The sequence below is a fragment of the Schistocerca americana genome, chromosome 3 (assembly GCF_021461395.2).
Source record: "Schistocerca americana isolate TAMUIC-IGC-003095 chromosome 3, iqSchAmer2.1, whole genome shotgun sequence".
Taxonomy (NCBI): domain Eukaryota; kingdom Metazoa; phylum Arthropoda; class Insecta; order Orthoptera; family Acrididae; genus Schistocerca; species Schistocerca americana.
Genome location: NC_060121.1, coordinates 206,760,725 through 206,782,244, shown reverse-complemented (window position 1 = coordinate 206,782,244; position 21,520 = coordinate 206,760,725). Strand labels below are relative to the sequence as shown.

General features: G+C 41.6%; 1 protein-coding gene across 6 annotated transcripts in view; it reads right to left on the bottom strand.

The window, feature by feature from the left end:
• The window catches only part of LOC124605323 (formin-like protein), a 451,910-nt gene extending 437,307 nt beyond the window's left edge, over positions 1-14,603 (bottom strand). For all 6 annotated transcript variants that reach the window (XM_047136921.1, XM_047136920.1, XM_047136919.1 and 3 more), the window contains exon 1: positions 14,255-14,603. In XM_047136921.1, the coding sequence (XP_046992877.1) occupies positions 14,255-14,401 (147 nt within the window). In that variant the 5' untranslated portion in view covers positions 14,402-14,603. The remainder of the gene's footprint in view (positions 1-14,254) is intronic.
• Positions 14,604-21,520: the final 6,917 nt, after the last annotated feature.

Sequence of the window (21,520 nt, the reverse complement as noted above, 5' to 3'; positions counted from 1 at the left end):
GGAGAACACTTGTTTGCCTGTTCACCTCTATAGGAGCGGAGTGGTAAGTCTCTCCGACATGTAGTGAATATCCGGGCGTGGAGGGGTAATCTGAATGACTTAAGATGCACTAAATGTTCTTAACACCAATATAAGCGAAGGGACAACATAGCGGAAACGCTGATTACGCGGCAAATACGAATTAAAACTAGAATGAATGACAAAAATGGAAATCAATCGTATAATAGCTTTTGCATCCTGGAAGAGTCGCATATATATCTTTATTGCGCCACATACTGACGCTTGTAAATCGAGTTTAAAAATAAAGATATAATTTAGCTTTGTCTGATTTCATAAAGCATTTGTTAAGCAGCTGTACTGTTCAACAAAAGGCCAATAATTTTATTAAAAATGTATTCGAATGAAGAAATGCGCGCATAGGACAAGTAGTTTTATAGGGAAACAGTTTTCCTAGAAATTAGACAACGGAATTTTGTAAGCCAAACGAAGAGTTGGAAACTGACATGGGGGATCAAACTGAACTGCGTGAGGTCTACTTTTGGATAAAAAAATACTACTTGAAATTTGTCTAAACGTAAGAAATACAGTAGACAACCTTTCGACGCTCGAAAGGTGCCAATAGAGAATTTAAGGTTCCGATAAACAAATATAGCAATCTTCAAAATCTGAATCGGCACCTTACTTGTTCCACATGATTTCGAGCACCATTCAAAGACGCGTCGAATGTTTCCCTAATTAGCTAAATCTTTTCACAAGACATTTTTTAGCTTTTTTTCAAATTCGTTTCACTGCACCGACATAACTATTAGCTTTTTAAATAAGAAATATTCGTGGCGCTGTAAATAAACGCGTCAACCTTTCTGTGATTTCAGTTCCCAATTTTTTAGTCTAATCAAATCACAAATCGTAGTAATAGACACTAAACGCTGGGTCACGGGCTTTCGATTCGAAAATTGTTTTAAAATGAAATTTTGGCTCATTAGTCGTCACAATATTTCCCCTGAGAGGGTCTGGACCACAGGTTCAGTCTTGGTGGCTGCAGAAGTTAAATAGGGTCCTGATTGTAAGGCTGTTGATAGAATTATAGGTATATCGATATGTTTCCAAAAAGTAGTGATATCGGATTGATAATACAGAGTGCAATATTTTTATTTTACATTTTTTCACAATTTTCGAAAAATATTTGAAGTTGTTCTTTTGAAATTGTAGTAGAACATAACTTTACTTTTACTGTGTGCTACTGTTTGACCTTTCATCACGTCCAGTCTTTCTCTCTGACTGTGCGAACTAAGTATAGATGGCACAAACATGTCCGAGTGCACATGGAAGGGGGCGGTGTGAATGGAATCACAAGATATCCGGTGTGAAGAAATAGCACACCAGTTGTGTTAAAAACAATTTTTACGCTACTAGTGAGTTACTACTTCACATCGGCATTCTTCAAGAACAGTCGCAGACACTGATGAACGAAAATGTAAATGACAAGACTGGTATTTGCGGTGGGCGGAAACGTGTGCGGGATACAGTAACACCGACTTTATCGGCGCTCGGTGATACCAACGGCAAGCGCAACGTTTAACTGCACCAAGCAGGTCTGACACTACAACTGCTAGTAGGTCGCTGGTGATTGCTGGGGGAAAAAAAGGGGAAGTCGACATGAAGTGTTCCAGACAAATCCAATATGTGACGAAACCGAACGACGGACCCATCTGACACCTTTCATTGTGCCACTTACCTGCAGTTATCGTTGTTTGCAAAGTGGTTACCGCCAAGCGTGAACGTGCATCGTTATCCCTTCAATCCTTGCTCTAAGGGGGATAGGTTGCTAGCTTGTTGATGTGCAGAATATCTAATAATAAATCAATAGAGCTCTGAAACTGGCAGTATATTTACAATGTGCAACTGATTTTTTCTTTTGGCTCGTAAGTAGATACTTTTTCCGTCGATAAATCGATAATTCTTTTCGATATAACGAGGGCCGAATTTTTCTTTTTCTTTTTTTTAAGTATCGGTATATCAGTTTCCCGATGGTTTTAAAAATGTCAACAGACTTAGTGATCATGCGCTAAAAATGGTTGGTTGGTTGTTTCGGGGAAGGAGACCAGACAGCGAAGTCATCGGTCTCATCGAATTAGGGAAGGACGGGGAAGGAAGTCGGCCGTGCCCTTTGAAAGGAACCATCCCGACATTTGCCTGGAGCGATTTAGGGAAATCACGGAAAACCTAACTCAGGATGGCCGGACGCGGGATTGAACCGTCGTCCTCCCGAATGCGAGTCCAGTGTTTAACCACTGCGCGCTAAAAATGGTTCAAATGGCTCTGAGCACTATGGGACTCAACTGCTGTGGTCATAAGTCCCCTAGAACTTAAAACTACTTAAACCTAACTAACCTAAGGACATCACACACATCCATGCCCGAGGCATGATTCGAACCTGCGACCGTAGCGGTCGTGCGGTTCCAGACTGTAGCGCCTTTAACCGCTCGGCCACTCCGGCCGGCGATCAAGCGCTAATTTGACTCTTAAATTAAATGTCGACACACTCGTCTGTAAAGAACTGAAACTTATGTGGAAAAGGTGGGAGGGTAAATCACGAATTTACAGTGCTTGCTCCCTGCCGCTGAACACAAAAGCGCCATGTGTAGCGGAGCGTAACGAGAGGTAGCAATCAGCCGCGCGCAGTACTTTGTGCGCCTAGGGGTGATGGGGAGCCAGGGGGGACGCGTGCACTGCAGAGCTGTTTACACGCGACACGTGTCCGCTGACCTCCACAACAGCCAGCACGCGCTCCGAAGTCAGCTCCCCTGTTTCGTGTCAACTGTTGGCGGGACTATAGTTGGAGTCACGAACGATGGCGGTGGAACTTAGGCCGTTCTGCACACCTCCGTCACGCATTCTCCGACAGCCAATGTACTGCTCTGAGCGCTCTGCTGTGAAAGGCGTAGCCAGTGCGAGCATTCAACATTATTGTAGCGAGTTATTTAGCGGCTTTTTATTCATCTACGATGGCAGTAGTATTGTACTCGCTGATGATAGTGGTAGGCAACAAATTCTACATCATCAAGCGAGACAAAGCGCGTGTATGCGCGTACAGTTACTGGCGCCTGGAACCAGGAACAATGCAATCCCCCCACCCCTGCCTCGACCAACGCGGACCGCAATCGTCCGTGAATAGGATTATGGCCAATTAGGTTTCCTTAAAGCGCTATAAACCTCTACGCACGGTCGAAGTGTGTTCAAGTTACCAACACAACAGTTTGTAGCACATCATGACAGGAAGTACTCTCCGCAAGTTCCAGAGTGGTATAGCCTATAATCGATCCTGCGTAGTAAGATCCGTGACAGCTTGCAGCACTGTTTACAGTTGAAACTGCGATGCCACAGAGACTTTTACAAAATGGCTTGCCAAAGCGGTTAGAGGCGCCATGTCACAGCGCACACACACACACACACACACACACACACACACACAATCGTTTTACGTGATTGGTTGAGATAGGACCGCGTCCAACCCATTGCAATTGTCAGGGATCAACTTACATCGACTTCTGGAATTCTACTACTATACTCATTCTAGGTGACGCGACGCGATTAGGGTACTATCTAGCTGGGACATCGTCGGGACACACTCTGATGAGGGTGTAGAAGTAAGAAATTAATTTAATATAATTACTTTTTACATAGAACACAATTACATGGAATTTGTTGCGACAGGAGTAGCTGACCGACCATATTTTTCGGAATATTTCACCTTTTTAACTCTTTGCAAGTCTACTTTTAGTTAAACTGGCACTTCAAGATTGGTTCCACAGTCCCTGGTAGAAGTCCGTTTCTTTCATCAGTCCACTGGGCCGACATCAGCGAAAATACTCTTTCCACAGCAGCAATGTGTGCGGGAATAGAAAACAAATACTAGCATAATTCTAACAGTTGGCATTTGCGTTCAGGTTTTTCGGTTTCCTTAAGAAAGTAAATCCACCTTACTCCAAGGAGTGCTTAGACTTCCACTCTTCCGAATCACGCCTAGTTTCCAAAAAGCTCTTCAGATACATATATTACTAAAAACAATCTTCACACCATATTTAGTCAGGTACACAACAGCGTTTCCAATCACCAACCAATCTGGGGTTTCGGTTTACGTCACCCAACCAAATACTTTATATTTATTGAGAGCTATTGCCTCTTCCCTAAATTTCCCAATCGAATTAATCATTTCTTGGTTAGGGTTCTCATTTTTTAATTTGTTCAAATTCAGCTTGGTTCATATGCCAATAAAAACTGGTATGCTTCCTTTCATTCACATATCTTTGATTACCGATTAATATATTTCTTATTTCAATTACCGTGACTTCATTCTTCTCCACGCTTTTTATACTATTTCAAACAGCGCCAAGTTTGACTGCAGAAACCTGAAGTTTATATCACTGCCTAGACTACCGAATAATTTCTGAAGTTTATTTAGGTGGCCTGTCTTCGGCGTCAAAAAATTGACGGAATCCAAAGCTTAAGAATTCTCTTAATTGCGGTCATTAACGACAGCCGTCTTGTTTTTGAGTCTGATAATTGGTATCAACGTATAAGCAGAACTCTTTCAGCTTCTCTCTCCTTACCGCGTACATGGAAAAATAATTAAATATTTTTATGACGATTATTTCAATGTACACAGATTAAACTCCAGCAACGCTTGATATAATACTGCCGAGAATATGGGGAATATGGGCAGGGGATCCAATTCCTTCCACATTTTTTTCCCCATAGTTCTTGAATTTGGTGAAACATTCCGCTGGCGGCCTTGATGAAGACCTAAGTTAGAACCGGTATTCCCTCCACAAAAAGTGATTAATTTATCTGATAGAATTTGCAGCTGTCTTAATGTGCCTAGATAAAATTTTGCAATTTCTCCGATGTTTATTCAGCGACTCAAACTTCAGCAGCTTCTGTTCCATTCCGTCAGTTTTAGTAAAATACTGAACTGAAGGAAACACCTTTTCAGTCTTGTGGTTCGATACGTCGGTGCCTACGCCGTAAAGTGAAACTTCTTGCAATTGTTTTATGCATTCGCAAACAGAGTGGTGCGAGAATATTAGAACAACCTTCACTTTGGTTCTGGCTGTAGAATGCTTTGCGGCGACTTTGGAATCAGGGTACATCGTGGCATTCAGTTTTACGGTAAAGAGAACTGAAGGATTGATGAAGCTTGACAACTTTATAAGCTACTGTTAGTTCTGCAGCAGCAACGAGCAATTCTTCCTGGGTATATTCTGTAGTCATGGGTGTAGAAACAGGCTTTAACGTCGACGCTACCGCGAATCTACGATTCTTCGTAGAAATGTGATTCCTCAGATCTGTCTTACCTTCTTGAGTTAACGAGATGAAACCGCTACAGATCTCACACTACGCTTCCTGATCCGTAAGTTCTTTCTTGACAATAGGCCACTCTTATGTGTAATCATCCGAGAAGTGACTTTCTCTTTCTATCCTTACGCATTTTAGTTGGCTATGATAAGTTTATTAGGCGGTAAACAGTCGACAAAAATACTTTAGTCAACAAAGTACACATCACTATACACTCCGTGCCCTATATACCCGCAGTAAACACTTATCATTGCTAACTTGCGCTCGGTCATGTTACACTTGGGTAGAATCTTTTTTTCAGATCGCTAGGCAAATGGGAACTGCCCGGTTGTTCTGCGAGGCTCTGCTTAGATACTTCCAGTACCGTACTGCTGGAGAGGTCAGGAATGTTCTCGAATGATGGCGCTAGATCTAGGAAGTGCTTGCATCACCTATACAGGATACGCAACATGCAATGCTGCCTGTGAGACGACCTTGTCAACAAACTTGTTGACGTAAAACAGAGGCTGCATTTACTTGGGCGTTACTGCAATACTTGATGGTGGTTAGTGTTTAACGTCCCGTCGACAACGAGGTCATTAGAGACGGAGCGCAAGCTCGGGTTAGGGAAGGAAATCGGGTGTGCCCTTTCAAAGGAACCATCCCGGCATTTGCCTGAAACGATTTAGGGAAATCACGGAAAACCTAAATCAGGATGGCCGGAGACGGGATTGAACCGTCGTCCTCCCGAATGCGAGTCCAGTGTGCTACCCACTGCGCCACCTCGCTCGGTGTGCAATACTTGAGCCAACTCTTAACAATATTTTGCAAAATTGGGCCACAATTGGGTCTTGTAGGGATGTCGGGACAAGAAGGACCGTAAAGGTGACAGTACCGATGCATGCGGACGGATTGCAATCCTAGACACTTTGCAACATACGATTTCTTCTCTAACCCGCATCATTCTAAATTGCTATTTGTAATAGCCCCATGTCCTACAAGAACATCGTTTCTACACGTTGTTCTTTAACATATTCCACAAATTCCTTTCCATTACTTCTTTTCTCATATCTTCCCGTTTGTCATTATTCACGACATCAAAATTTTTCCACTACTTCATATGTAAAATGTCTACCTTGCGAAACTTCTAATCAGCAAATTGTCGAAGGGTCTTTTAACTAAATATAGCATTTATTTTATTTTGTTATGTGTTTCAGCCGGGAGAGGCCTCTTCAGTTGACGAGTTAATACGTAACTTGTTCGTATCACCTGATGACTCGGTAAGTCGGAACAGGTAATTATACGATTTGTGTGTAAAAAATACTATCAGAAGAAATGAATAAAGCACTCATCCCACTGATGGATTTTGTTTGTTTATGTTCCTTGTACCCACAATGTTAGTTCCATAACTAGTGCTAATAGGCCTATATTCTCCTACATTTGCTTTCTGAAGCAGGTGTCGTTTTGGGAAAGGACGGGGGATTAGGGTTTAACGCCTCGTCGACGTCGTTCATTGGAGATTACACGTAATATCCCATTGGGGAACAGTATTAGCTGTGCCCTTTCAGAGGAAAGGTCTCGATATTTACCTTATCTGATTTAGGTAATCTAAATCTGGATGGCTAGACGGGGATTTGAACCGTCGCTCTCCCCAATCCAGGACCTTACCACTATGCCCTCCGGCTCGGTACATCCTTTTTGAGTTAAATAAGTTTATTACTAGCAAGATATCTGTTTATGTGTAATTGAATCGAGTATTCCATTTACTGTGATTTGTTCTCGTTAAATATAACTCTCCTTTCCGCTGACAATGCCGCCTGCAATGAACACATCTGCAGCACTTCACATTCCATAACTTGTCATCTGCCCCTGATTCGAATCCACTGTTACCGTCTCCTAAAAAAAAAAAAAAGAAGCGATTAGGATTCTGGAATCGCAATCAATCAAAGGTTGCGCAGCTATGAACTCGCTTCCTGCACAAGAAGGATTTGGTCATAGATCCTTGACCTGGCTTATCACTGCTATGGCACTGGGTCAGCGCTTCCTTGATCCACTCTACTTCAACAAACACTGCTTCTTTGTTCTGGAATTTGTTTCCGTCCACTAATTCCTTAGTTTTAGTGTAGTGAGATCGTTTATTTCGTCAGCCGAAAATGGGCGCCCGCTTCGAAACTATTTTGTGACAGTTTCATTCGCACCAGTTCGTCTGTTTTCTTGTTATTCTAAAAAAACCATACGAGGTCCAGTAGAAGTGTAGCTACAAGAGCACCGGTGGCGTCTGTTACAATAGCCTGGAAACAGAGGCTGCACCACAGCTGCCGTCTTCGCAAGATACGGGCGACACTTATCACAAACGGTAGTAATTGGCTAAAGCGAATAGGTGCTGACACGTAGACAGGTGACCACTCTGGAAACACAAACCCACGCCCACACACACCAATATCGATTCTGGAAATGTGTATGTAATCGCTCTACCGCATTTAGGTTGCAACTTTTTAAAATTTTTGGTTGATGTGAACGAAGTGATTTTGTGACGAGTGAAGGGGAAGATGTATTAGACTGACTGGGAAGTTTTGCATTTCACTTATTTAGTTGAAAAGACACACTACCTTTCATAAATTGAGAGAAATTCTGATGAACTAGCAAGATAGAATTCCTTAGCAACAGCCCTATATAATTTGTAGCTACCTATTTTTTATACTGCTGTACCCACCGTCTCAAAGGCAAAAGGTCCTTACACAATCGGTGGCCAGTGACGAAACATTCGCTAATTCTGTGTACAGGAATAAATGTGTCTAATCGATAGCAAGTTTTCTAGCCATTCTAAGTCTCAAAGAGGATGTACGGATGAAGTACAATTTATTTTCACTAGAGTTCAGTTTACACTTTTTTCCCAATGTGTATGATCTACGTATGTGTAATAAAACAGTTTCGCACGGATTTTGTGCTGGCAAGGGTTTTTTGAAAAACATTTTATTTCCTTGGGTAATAATCTCTTCCTTGTCCTTACGAATTCACTCACATCCGTAAGGAAATTCTACTGTACTAAAAAAATAAAAATGAGAATTCCCTTCGTCTTCACTAAAGTGAAAATGCTGAACTGTAAACAGAATTATTCTAAATCGGACCCTCTGAGAAACCGGTATTTAGTATAGACAGCAATTTTTTTCTATAAACAGGACATTCTTGTCTTCTGGAAGTTTTATGGCGTTTATGTTCAGACTATAGAATTGTGACACTGTCATAGATCGTTGTAGATGCTAGGCGACACGATCATCCAGCTTAAGACAACTGAATCCAAACGAGTCTGTTCCTCTTGAGCGACTTCACAGGGGATGTCACAATTTTCTACTCACTACAAGCTGGAATACGATACGCCAACAATCGGTCTGTGCGATACCATCTTTCTCCCAGTTGCCAGCAAGACTGAGGAAAACCATTATTAATTCACCACAAGAATATTATGAAGATGCATGTTAGCTGTGGAGATAAACTCGCCATGTTGAGAAAACTGGCGAACACGCTGAACGTAAGGTGAGTGTACGGCCTGAGCGAATCGTCCAGGGGCTCGCTGCCCTGGCAGATCAGCACTTTCTGTGGAATTTGCTGCCTCGGCTTCTCTTTCGCCTACTGAGCCACTGGATTTTGTTTGCACTCTTTTCCGAGCGTGTCTCGTTCTTTCTCGAGCACGCCCTCATACTTAAAAAGAGTACCGCCGGTACAGTTTGTTGTCTGGGTTCCGTCAATCCAGTTCCCAATTCTCTCGCTCAAAGGTGCTGCAATGCTCAAGACTAGTCAGCAAATATCTTAGGAGTTTCGCATGAAAGTATAGGACTTCCCTCAGGTCTCCGATTTATGCAGCCAATACTCTTCCACTTCATTCTTGCCAGCGAAACAAATCCGTGAAAGGCCGCATGAAATTCCGGATCCGGTGGACTTTACTAACGCCTACGAACCGTTAAATATAATCTATTGTGCTAATTTTCCTCGTTACTGTTCTTTGCGTATCAGCAACTGAGTAAATCTCTCTTTTTACATTACGACGGGGAACAGTCATTAACATTCAACAGAACAAATTTTACGCATACACATGCATATAACGTAAGTATGATAAATACTTCGCTATGGGACGAAATTACGCTGGTAACATTGCCGAAGACGTACCATTATACAGAGGTACTTAAAGGGATACTAATATTGTCGAGCCTTAGATACGTTCTTTCTGCCTGTTTATAGCAACATAGCTGCCCAAACCTTTGGTTGTTTTCCTTACCTTTAAACACTGGCGATTTAAACAATTGTTGGGAATTTTTATATGTACGAAAAGCTGTAAGGAATACTGTTTACGTTTACTGACACGGCTTGCCACTGAACTTAATCCAAAAATAAGACATCGCTTGTTACGGCGACTTATGCTTTGTCGTAACCCTAACGCTGTTGGACTGTACTGGGTAGAAAAACGAACCGTTCCTGTGAAGTATGTGGTGTTGTGTTAGATGACTTGCCTGTCATTTCTATCCAGTTTAATGCTTAAAAAGCGAAGAAATCTATTGTCAGCCTTTCAAGCGGTTGTGAAAATGTCTTTCTTACATCTACTACATCTATACTCTGCAAATCATCGTGAGGTGCATGGCTGAGGTCACGTCCCACTGTACCAGTTATTAGGGTTTCTTCCCATTCCATTCACGTATGGAGCGCAGGAGGAATTATTGTTTGAATGCCTCGTGCGTGCAGTAATTATTCTAATCTTACCATTATGATCCTTATGTGAGCGATACATAGGGGACTGTAGTATATTCTTTAAGTCATCGTTGAAAGTCGGTTCTTGAAACTTGAAGAGACTTTCTCGGGATAGTTTACTATACGCGCAAACTAAGTTGACACACGGCGCAGCGGACGATGAGAGCACTCTTACAGACATTTCCCATTTACAGCCACTGCGCCAGTGTCAACTTAGTTTGCGTGGATAACACGTCTATCTTTAAGAGTATTCCACTTCAGCTCCTTCAGTATCTCTGTGGCACTCTGTCTCAAGGACTAAACAAACCTGTGACCATTCTTGTTGCCTTTCTCAATATCCCCTATTAGTCCTATTTATGTGTCCCACACACTTTAGAAATATTCTAGGATGGATGGCACGAATGGTTTTTAAGCCATCTCCTTTGTAGTCTGATTGCACTTCCCCAGAATTCGACCAACAAACTAAGTATACCGCCTCCTTTACCCACAACTGAGCCTATATGAGCATTCCACTTCCTATCTCTACAAAATGTTACACCCAGATATTTGTATGAGTTGGCCGATTCCAATAATCGCTCACTGACATTAGAGTACACCAGGGTTTTTCGTCTTGTCAAGTGGGAAAGTTTGCGTTTCTGAGTATTTACAGCAAGTTGCCAACCTTTACACCACTTTGAAATCTTATCAAGTTCTGACAATGTTTACACAGCTTCTTTCACATAGTACTTCACTATAAGCAACTGACAAATTAAAGAAGACTGAAATGGATGGTGAATAACGCAAGCAGCCATAAAGACTTTTAGAATGCGTCATTTCACTGCCACAACCGGTTTCGGTCGTTCGTGCCCATTTTCAGATGGCTATTATTGCATTAAATGTTGACAGCAGCAGCGTGTTGTCAGCTCTAGCACTGTACAAGAATATTTAGGGCCACTTTATATGTTGTTCTGATAGTGAAAACATGGTAATGTGCCTGTCTTTATTTAGATATAAGGTGAAACAGTTGTAAACATACGTTCCAGTGGACGGGCCTTTGTCTGAATTTGGCCATCACGGTTTTCCAGGCCAATACGTAAGCTGCTGAAATTGTCTGTTCGCAATGCGTCCAGCTGATGGTTGTCCCATGCACAACTTACTCGAATACAGTGTAATGCTACTCCATCCCATTGAAAGCAACAGCTAATGTAAATGAGATAATTAGGCCAACAGTGCAGAAAATTGCGTAATTGCCGTTCCCTCGAGTCCTTGGTCTCGGCAAAGATCTAATCTGCTCCGTTTCTAGCCAGGTGTGACAGCGTAAACTCGTCAGCTGCGCGGAGGTACGGGGCCTCGCGTGGCATACCAGCAAAATCTCCGTCGAAATTGCCAACTCATTTGCACACTGAGTGTTCTTCAGTCTTAACTTCCACGTGAAGTCACTGTAACACTGCAGCTAACAGTGCCCGAAAAAAGCGAGGAATAATTTTCGGGAATTTTACCGCCCTACCAAGATCAGAGCTACAGGATAAGGTCTACGAGATTCCTATTATGCGATAGTACTTCTTGTTACATATATTTCACTGCAAGTAGGTGGGGCAATCACCTTTATTCTCCAGCGGTATGAGATAAAGCGATACGTGTGTTTGCTACTCTGAGTGGCGTCTCTACATCTACACGCACACTCCGCCAGCCACCGTACGGTGCGTAGCAGAGGGCACCCTGTACCCCAAGTAGACGTTCCCTATTCCACTCGCTGATACAGCAAGGGTAATTTTTCGTAACTTATCTTCGTAGACCCTACGCGAAATGTAGGTTGGCGGCAATAGGATCGTTCCGCAGCCAGCTTCAAATGCCGGTTCTCTAAATTTTCTCAGTGGTGTTCTTCGAAACGAATGTATTCTTCCCTCCCGAGATTCCCACTTCAGCTTCTAAACATAACACTTGCATGCTGATCGAACCTCCCGGTAATCCGGCATTTTCCTTTAAACTGAAATGGTGCGGATTCCACACACACGTGCAATACTCAAGAACTGGTCGCACCAGCGTGTTCTCTATGTGGCGTACTTTACAGGTGAACCACTCTTTCCTAAAATTCTCCCAATAAACCAAGTCGACCATACGCCTTCCCTACCACAATCCTCACATGTCGTTCCGTTTTATATTATTTTGCAACGTTACGGCCAGATATTAAACGACATGACTAGTCAAGCAGGACACTACCAATGTTGTAACCGAACATTAAGGGGATTGTTTTTCCTACTCATCAGCATTAACTTACTACACTGTTCTACATTAAGAGCCAGCTGCCATTCATCATACTAACTAGAAAATTTGTCTAGGTTACCTTAAATCAACGCACACCACAGCATCATCAGCTAACAAACGTAGATTGCTGCCCACCCCGTCTGCCAGATCATTTATGTATATAGAAAACAGCAACGCTCCTATCACACTTCTTTGAGACACTTCTGATGTTGTTCGCTGAAATTTCAGCTGTATGTAGTGTGTGTGACCAGTAAAGAGTATCATGCACCGATGGCCATTCCCGCTTCCTGCTTCCCGCAGCACGGCGTTCGGCGTCTAGCACAAGAGATGTGGCATCAGTGGATGTCGTCCCTCCGACAAAACAGCTGGAGCCAGTGTTATTCTGTGCTCCCTTCACAGGGCACGACCGGGTCCTCCTCGGTGGTATCGCGAGGGGAATGATACAGGCCGCCGATGCGCGTCCAACCTCTCTCCCAGCTGAATACCCGAGGGCTTTTTTCTTCTCACATGTGTCGAAAACAATGGCATATCAACCAAAACCAACGACGTACGCCGAAGGAAGAATAGATTATGATTAACAGAGCGCCTTCTAACAAAATTTTATATACATTTATATACCTAAATATGTTTCGCAATAGCTATTGAGCTCTCCGTGACCTTTTACTTACTTTCTCCTTAGACTACATCAATTTATCTATAGTTTCTGCAGCATATAGTGGGTCATATGACAAGGCGGTCCCTGCTAAACATTTTTTCACGTTAACATCGCCACACAGTTTAAAAATCCAAGAGGAATACGTTGATGCTGTGTAGAATCTATACTATGGCCAATTTATTCGGCTGCAGTTTCTTCTGCCAGGAAGGGGCAGTGAAATGAATTCCATCGTGACAACACTTCGAAGTACACTTAGGCTCAGAAGGCCGCGCCATTTCTTGCCGTACATACACAATTTCCACGTGAATTTCAACGTACTCTAAACTGCGGATAGCCAATAAAACGAAATAGTACAGTATAATACAAAACTATTACTGCGAGAAAAAGCGACCGTCACTAGATAGTTTCTTAGTCTTTTCTGCAGGCCTATAATGATCAAAACAGAAGATGTGTGACTGCTAAATCTGTAGATTTCTAACCCACAATGACTTTCACACATTCTATCCTTCCAGTAATACCAAACTATGCAACGAAAAGATAACCATCACAAATTTATTGCTATTTTTGCTACCATACGAAAACACGAAAAACAAGGGTAGCGCTACACAAGCAGCATACGGAAACTTAAAATACTACAGGAATGACGAGCTAGATTAGACGAACTATGAATAGCTCAAAACAACAATTACCCTCTACAATCACGCATTGTTTACAACACATACTGTTTACAATATGCGTGGTCCGAGACTCAAACGTTTTCACGCATGCAACAAAAAATCAGATCAAAACTTTTTAAATTGTTCTGCATGGTAATCGTCAGTGAATTTAACTTCAACTATAAGCCGTTCATAAATGCTTCCCGATTATTTTTTACTTCGCGCGGACTCTTCAAAAAATGTAAACAATGGTTGTTGAGCATTGTTTTGCAGTATTAGCTACGACACAAACTAAACACTAGATGTTCCCGCTAAGTACGACTATACCCAAGTAAAATCAAACAGCTTGGATGAAAATGCAAGAGCTCCAAATCTATTTAACCGTGTTAGTACTCAGACTTCCGTATGGCATCAAACACCGCTTCACTGGTGTCATTCAACTCTTCCCTTTAAACTTACCAGCTACTAAAGAAGTTAAAAGTGTACAGTTTTCAGTGATAACTAAAGCAAAACTGAGCTTCGTAACGATAGAACTTACGAACACTATAGTTGTAAGCGAAATGTTAAAAAGGTATAAATACTGCCCAGTGATGTGAAAGAGAAATGCAAGTGTTCTGGTACTTACCAACACTTTGGTGAATCTCCTCTCCAACTCATTCTGATCCGGCATAGGCTGTTTAGTACGTATACTTGATCTAACATTGTGGTTCCGCGCTGTTCCGCTCTCTGGAGCAGCTGAAGCATCATTTTTGGTACTGTGCGAACTACCCATGTTTGTTAACACCAACACACGGCATACGTTTGCGTCTTAAACAGAGCATTTACTGCTGGCGACGTTCACTTCACTGTCAACAGCAACAGGTTCCACCCGCCATCACAAAGTGCTGTTCGCTACGCGCTGTACGTCAACTTAATCAGACACAAACACTTCACAGAGCAAGCACCACCTCCTCTCCACTAGCATCTAACAGCAAGCCACTTCCAGCAGCCCCCGCGACTGGCGTTCTGCGCGACATCTGCTAGCACGGATACGAAGCTTTCCCGCTGCCTTCAGGGCGACCAACACCGCTGACGGAAACGCCAGGCTGAAGTTTTGAAACTTTTAACTTTCTGTATTGTCTATTTCACTTACTGTACAAACATATTAATCCTTTTGGAGTTGCAGATCGTCTGTCCGATAAATATCGATCGATTTCAACAAGAAGAATGCTGTAACGTAAAAGTGTTGCGCTTCAAAGAATTTTCTTTCGTTTATAGACTTCGTCAACTATCGAAATCACTGCTATTGGTATTCATACTTCACACAAACAAATAAAGGTTGAAGTTCTCCTTGCACATAGTAAAAACGACATCACGTACGTTCTCTCTGTAACTGGTCAAGTAGTATGATCGTATTTTTTTGGCGCTTGAGCATTTATTCTTTTATAGCCTTTGATTAGTCCATAGCAGATTTCCTGCCCGGTCCTATTGTTTCTATATGTTTCTGACATATCCGATACTATTGTACATTTTCCATGGCTGAATAAATAAATAATAAATATCCCAACACAAAACGACTTCCGTTACCGGTACTTGACATTCTACAGAAGATTTGCGAGAAATGTCCCATTTTGTTGTAGGGTGCAGCAGAGATTATGTCCAAATAAAATATAAAAAATGTCCCGCCGTTCTGAAGTTTAAGAAGTCACATGAGTCTGCATTTATTCTCCATTTTAGCCTCCTTTCATTTTATATGACTGTCTTAACGGTGTGTTATTCAAAGTACTGTTCTATGTGTGTCCGCAAGAAATTTATCCACATGAGGCCAACATTCTAAAACTGCCTTCTTGATACAGCTAATGCCACGAGTTTGAGAACGTGTCGTACCTCAAAAGTGCATTTAACAGGATGCAGACATAACGTACTGAATCTCAAACGATTGATAGTTTCATCAGTATTTTTTGAAGGGTTGTTACATCGATACCTAAAATGTCAGCATGCTTAATAATTAGTATATGCACTGTACATCGTTTTGTATTAATAATGTGAAAGTTTAAAGAAGTAGTAGCAAGTGGAGAGTTTAGAAGTAATCTCCAGTCCCCTATGTATAGCATCCATAGGAACTGTGAAGGTTCAGACTAACTACATCAAGCAAAAAGGCGTTTAAGGCGACATTTTCCCGCTGTCCATACGCGATTGGAATGGGAAGAAACCAATGAATGCTAAAGTACCTATTATCATGCACTTCACAGTGACTTTTAGAGTTGTAGAACGTGTGTGTAGAGACACGTGAAAGATGTTCGTAGATCACATCTCTTTGACCTAACAGTCGGAAAGTATGCGATTCAATCCAGCAGATACAACGAGTTAGGATATAAAGCTAGAAAATATTCACAAAAGAAGGTTTCTTCATATACAAATAATGTTGGGAGGTTCCGATAGTTAAACTGCATGACAGAATTCTGTTGTCAGTATCAAAAGTATCCAGCAAAAATGCCACTTTCCTCAAAGTGGAGAAGCAACTTATTTTTCCATGAAGAAGACAGACGCGTATTTGACCTTGTATCTTATTTCAAGTATTTTAATTGTAACCACCGACTTATAAAATTTTCTGTAGTTTTGAACAACTTCTGTGATTCTAATAATGAAAATTACGATATACAGGGTGAGTCAGGAGGAAAGGTACATGCTTTGAGGGGTGATAGTATTAGTGATACTGCATAAAAAGCTTCATATGGATTTCCGAGATAGAACGCATTTAATATTCACTATTATTTATTTTCTGTACTATCAAACATTGTCACTGTTTACAATGCACCACAGTAGTGTAGAGCAAGTTGAGAGGAATAGTTTGATGCGAGACACTTGTGGTCCATTAAGTAGGGAAACTGCCTCAAATTGGCCTACAAAAACTACATAAGCTACAACGCATGCGCGTCGAGCGAGTTTTTCAACATTCTCGCTCTCTCTTCGCACAAACCATTAGTTCTAGAGGGGAAAAAACGAATAGGACCTTTCTTGAAGGTAATTGTGTACCGTGACTCGTTTTCGCTGGAGGGTGCGGTTTTCGAGTTATTCAAGAAAAACGTACAAAAGTGATATTAAATATGTTCTATCTCGGAAACCATTCGGTATAGGGCATACGTCCACATGAAGTTTTTTGTTCAGAATCACGAATACTATCACCCCTCTTGGAATGTACCTTTCCTCCTGACTCACAATGTATAGGAAGGTTCTGATTACCAGTGAGTGTATATCCCTTTCAAATCGCCTGCCTACAATTGTGTACATATACTTCTAGTGTGTCTTAGCTGAAACAGAAGTACTTTTTTCACAATGGAAACCTGAGGTACACATTTATAAATGTTCAGCCTTTTCATCATGCGCAGGTGCTGCTAACTGTTGGACACCGCTATACTAATATCAGCAAGTCATTGAAGCAGTGCGCACAGCTCGTGACCATTAGAATACACAGAATGTGGTTGCTTCGCTATGTTCCACTATATAATTTAATATTTTTATCGTATTTTGCAAAGTAATTATTGAATGATCATTTTACAATTTATTACAACGGAGATTATTTCGAAATTAGTTATTATAGTCCAAAAACGAAGCCAAGTGTACAAGTATGTTTTGAAAATGGGTACATATTTTTATACGAATCTAGCATCTAAAATTATTTTAAAAAAATCACCTATGAACAATACAACACAAATAAAAATGTTCCTTTCTCCAGAAAAAAGTCAGTTACAACCCCCCCCCCCCCCCCCCGACTTCAAGAACTTTTATTTCGACCACCTTCTTCAAGGTTAATATTCGCAGAGATTTTAGCTTTGATTTATTTATTTATTCGACAGTTATTATCCACAGCCAGGCGGTTACACCGCAACTGTCTTAATTAAATTAAATTAAATGTTTTTTTGAAACATCCATTTGTTTGGTTGTTTGTGCAAAGCGTAATCTGGGCCACGGCTTGACGAGATGAATTTAAAAAAAACCTCCATAAGCAACCTCAAATTGGCCGGTACAACGGGCCATATGACTGATCCGAGGTGGCTATCGCCCCCCCCCCCCCCAGGTACATACTTTATTGTGCGGTCGGGCTAATTGGACTGGTGCACTCGTAAGTCTGCGAGTGGAACTTGGGCTGTGTTGCACCCCATGGAGTTCGAGAAGGCCATGATTCCTGCAATGGATATCGTTACGACAATTAAAGTACATAATTTTTGAGTATGTTAAGCGCAGAAAAATGTATTTTCATTTCGACTGATACACTTACTCGATAATGAAACACAGATGAACACCTAAGGTATATCAAGACCGTTCTTTAGAATTTACTACTATTACTCTGCGATTGTTAAACTGAACGTGGTCTCGGCAAATGGCTACAAGTCTTCTGTGACCATAAATGTAATTTTACTACAGTTGTAATTAAGCTGACCAAGAAGAGGAGGGGGCGTTCTTGATGGAATAGAGGATCGATGATGGAGAAATATTCTGCCTGCTGCCGTGTTTATGTTGTGCTTGGAATAGGCACCGGAATCAGCGTGCCAGTGTGTTGGTGTCGTCCTTTTCTGCAGTTCGATAAGAAATGTACAAGAAAAGGACAGAGAACAGAGCTGTTGTTGTTTTCTTCAGTCCAAAGACTGATTTGATGTAGTCCTCCATGTTACTCTATCCTGTGCAAGTCTCTTCCTCTCCGAGTAACTACTGCAACCTGCATCCCTCTGAATCTGCTTACCGTATTCATCTCTTGCTCTCCCTCTACACTTCCCTCCGCTACTAAATTGGTGATCCCTTGATGTCTCAGAATATGTTCTACCAATCGATCCCTTCTTTTAGTCAGGTTATACCACAAATTTCTCTTCTCCCACTTGTATTCAGTGCCTCCTCATTGGTTTCGTGATCTATTCATCTAACCATCGGCATTCTCCGGTAGCAGAAAATTTCAAAAGCTTCTATTCTTGTCTAAACTGTTTATCATCCATGTTTCACTTCCATACATGGCCATACTCCATACAAATACTTTCAGAAAGGAATTCCTGACACCTAAATCTATACTCGATGTTGACAAATGTCTTCTGCAGAGACGATTTTCTTGCCATTGCCAGTCTACATTTTATACCCTCCCCACTTCCACCGTCATCAGTTATTTTACTTCCCAAATAGCAAAATTCATCTACTTCTTTAAGTGCCTCTTTTCCTAATCGAATACCTGATTTAATTCGACTACATTCCATTATCCTCGTTTTGCTTTTGATGATGTTTAACATATATCCTCCTTTCAAGACTGTGTCCATTCCCTTCAACTTCTCTTCCAATTGCTTTGCTGTCTCTGACAGAATTGCAATGTCATCAGCACACCTCAAAGTTTTTTATTCTTCTCCCTGGACTTAATTCCTTCTCCAAATTTTAATTTGTTCCCTTTACTGCTTACTCAGTATAGAGACTGAATAACACCGAGGATACGTCACAACCCTGTCTCACTCCCTTCTCAACCACTGCTTCCCTTTCGTGACCCTCTACTCTTATAACTGCCACCTGATTTCTGTACAAATTGTAAATAGCCTTTCGCTTCTTGTGTTTTATCCCTGCCACCTTTAGAATTTGAAAGAGAATATACCCGTCAACATAATCAAAAGCTTTCTCTAAGTCTACAAATGCTGTAAACTTACGTTTGTCTTTTCTTAACCTACCTTCTATGAGGAGTCGTAGCGTCAGTATTGCCTCATGTGTTCCTACATTTCTCCGGAACTGATTTTCTCCTAAGTCGACTTCTACCAGTTTTTCCATTCTTCTGTAAACGATTCGTGTTAGTATTTTGCAGCTGTGACTTATTAAACTGATGGTGCGGTAATTTTCACACATGCCAGTACATGCTTTATTTGGAATTGGGATTATTATAATCTTCTTGAAGTTTAAGGGTAATTCGCCTGACTCATACATCTTTCTCTCCAGATGGAAGAGTTTTGTCGTGGCTGGCTCTCCCAAGACTATCAGTAGCTCTAACGGAATGTTATCTACTCCCGAGGCCTTGTTTCGACATAAGTCTTTCAGTGCTTTATCAAATTCTTCACGCAGTATCACCTCTCCCTTCTCATCTTCCTCTATGTCCTCTTCCATTTCCATAACATTGCCCTCACCCTTCTATAGACCCTCTATATACTCCTTCCACCTTTCTTCTTTCCCTTCTTCCCTTAGGACTGGTTTTCCATCTGAGCTCTTGATATTCATACAGATGGTTCTCTTTTCTCCGAAGTCTTTAATTTTCCTGTAGGCAGCATCTACCTTACCCCTTGTGATATAAGCCTTTACGTCCTTACATTTGTTCCCGAGCCATTCTGCTTAACCTTTTTGCACTTCCTGTCGATCTCATTTTTTAGACGTTTCTAGTCCCGTTCACCTGCTTCATTTGCTACATTGTTGTATATCCTCCTTTCATCGATTAAATTCAATATCTCTTGTGTTATCCAAGGATTTCTACTAGCTCTCGTCTTTTTACCTACTTGATCCTCTGCCGCCTTCACTATTTCATCTCTCAAAGCTACTCATTCTTCTTCTACTGTATTCCTTTCCCCTCTTCTTGTCAGTCGTTCCCTAACGCTCCCTCTGACACCCCCTACGACCTCTGGTTCTTTCAGTTTATCCAGGTCCCATCTCCTTAAATTCCTGCCTGTTTGCAGTTTCTTCAGTTTTAATCTGTAGTTCAGAACCAATAAATTGTGGTCAGAGTCCACATATGTCCCTGGAAATGTCCTACAATTTAAAATCTGGTTCCTACAATTCCGTCTAACCGTTATATAATCAATATGAAACCATCCGGTGTTTCCAGGTCTCTTCCATGCATACAGCCTTCTCTCATGAGAGAATCATGAGAGAACAGAATAGGGACTGTAACTTGGCAATGTCTCGTAAATATCTGTACCCGCACTGATTGCAGGATAGCGTCGAAACTTTCGTACCGCCAAGGAAAACGCATAATTTTCCGCCATAAGTCTGACAACTAATCAAACCCATGTTACTATTCTCGCGCCAGGAGTCTTAAATTTTTACAGATCAGTTTAAATCAAATTTCTATCAGTTTCAGTTGAGGAGCTAGAAACGCTCAAGTTTTGAGGAACGTATGCAAAATACTGTAGCAGTGTTCAGATGGATGTGCTGGTGGCAAAATGTTCAGTTAATTGAGACATTCAAACGAGTCCTCATTTTCCTGAATGCTAAACGACCTGTGGACAAGGTGCAAATTTACTAGTGTCTTTAGTGGTGGTCTTCATCCACTGCTGCTGCACTTTCTCGAACTACTTGTTTCTCGTAGTCGTTGTTTAGCTCGTAAGGAGCTTCACTTGCATATTGTTGGAATTCGACCAGTTCGAATAAAATATCAATATACTCGCTCTCACTTGATATGCATACAATGCTTATTCCATGCCAGTATCGGTGGCAGACCAAACATTTGATTTTGCATTCGAATCTGTCTATTGTACGGCAGAATAAGGATACATTAAACGGCATCAGCCGTGTCTGCTTCATTTGCATAGTCTTGGAATTCGACCAGTTGGAGTAAAATGTCAGCATACACACTGGATATGCATGCAATGTTTATTCCACGGCAGTATCCGTGGCAGACCAAGCCTCGTTTGCTTTTGCGTTCGAATCCGCTTTGTGTACGGCAGAGTAAGGATTCATTCTACAATCTAAGCGAACATGATTTCAAACAGAGCACCGATGATACCTGTCACTCCGCAACACGAACAACTTTACATACTGAATAAAAAGTTCTCCCGTTTCCAGCCACGTCAAGTGATTAAAGTTGCACGAGCTTTCGGCTATGCACTCCTTGGAGATTGTCAAATGGTATCACTGCCAGCACTGGGCTGCTGGTTTGCCCTTATATGTGTTATAGTAGTAGTGG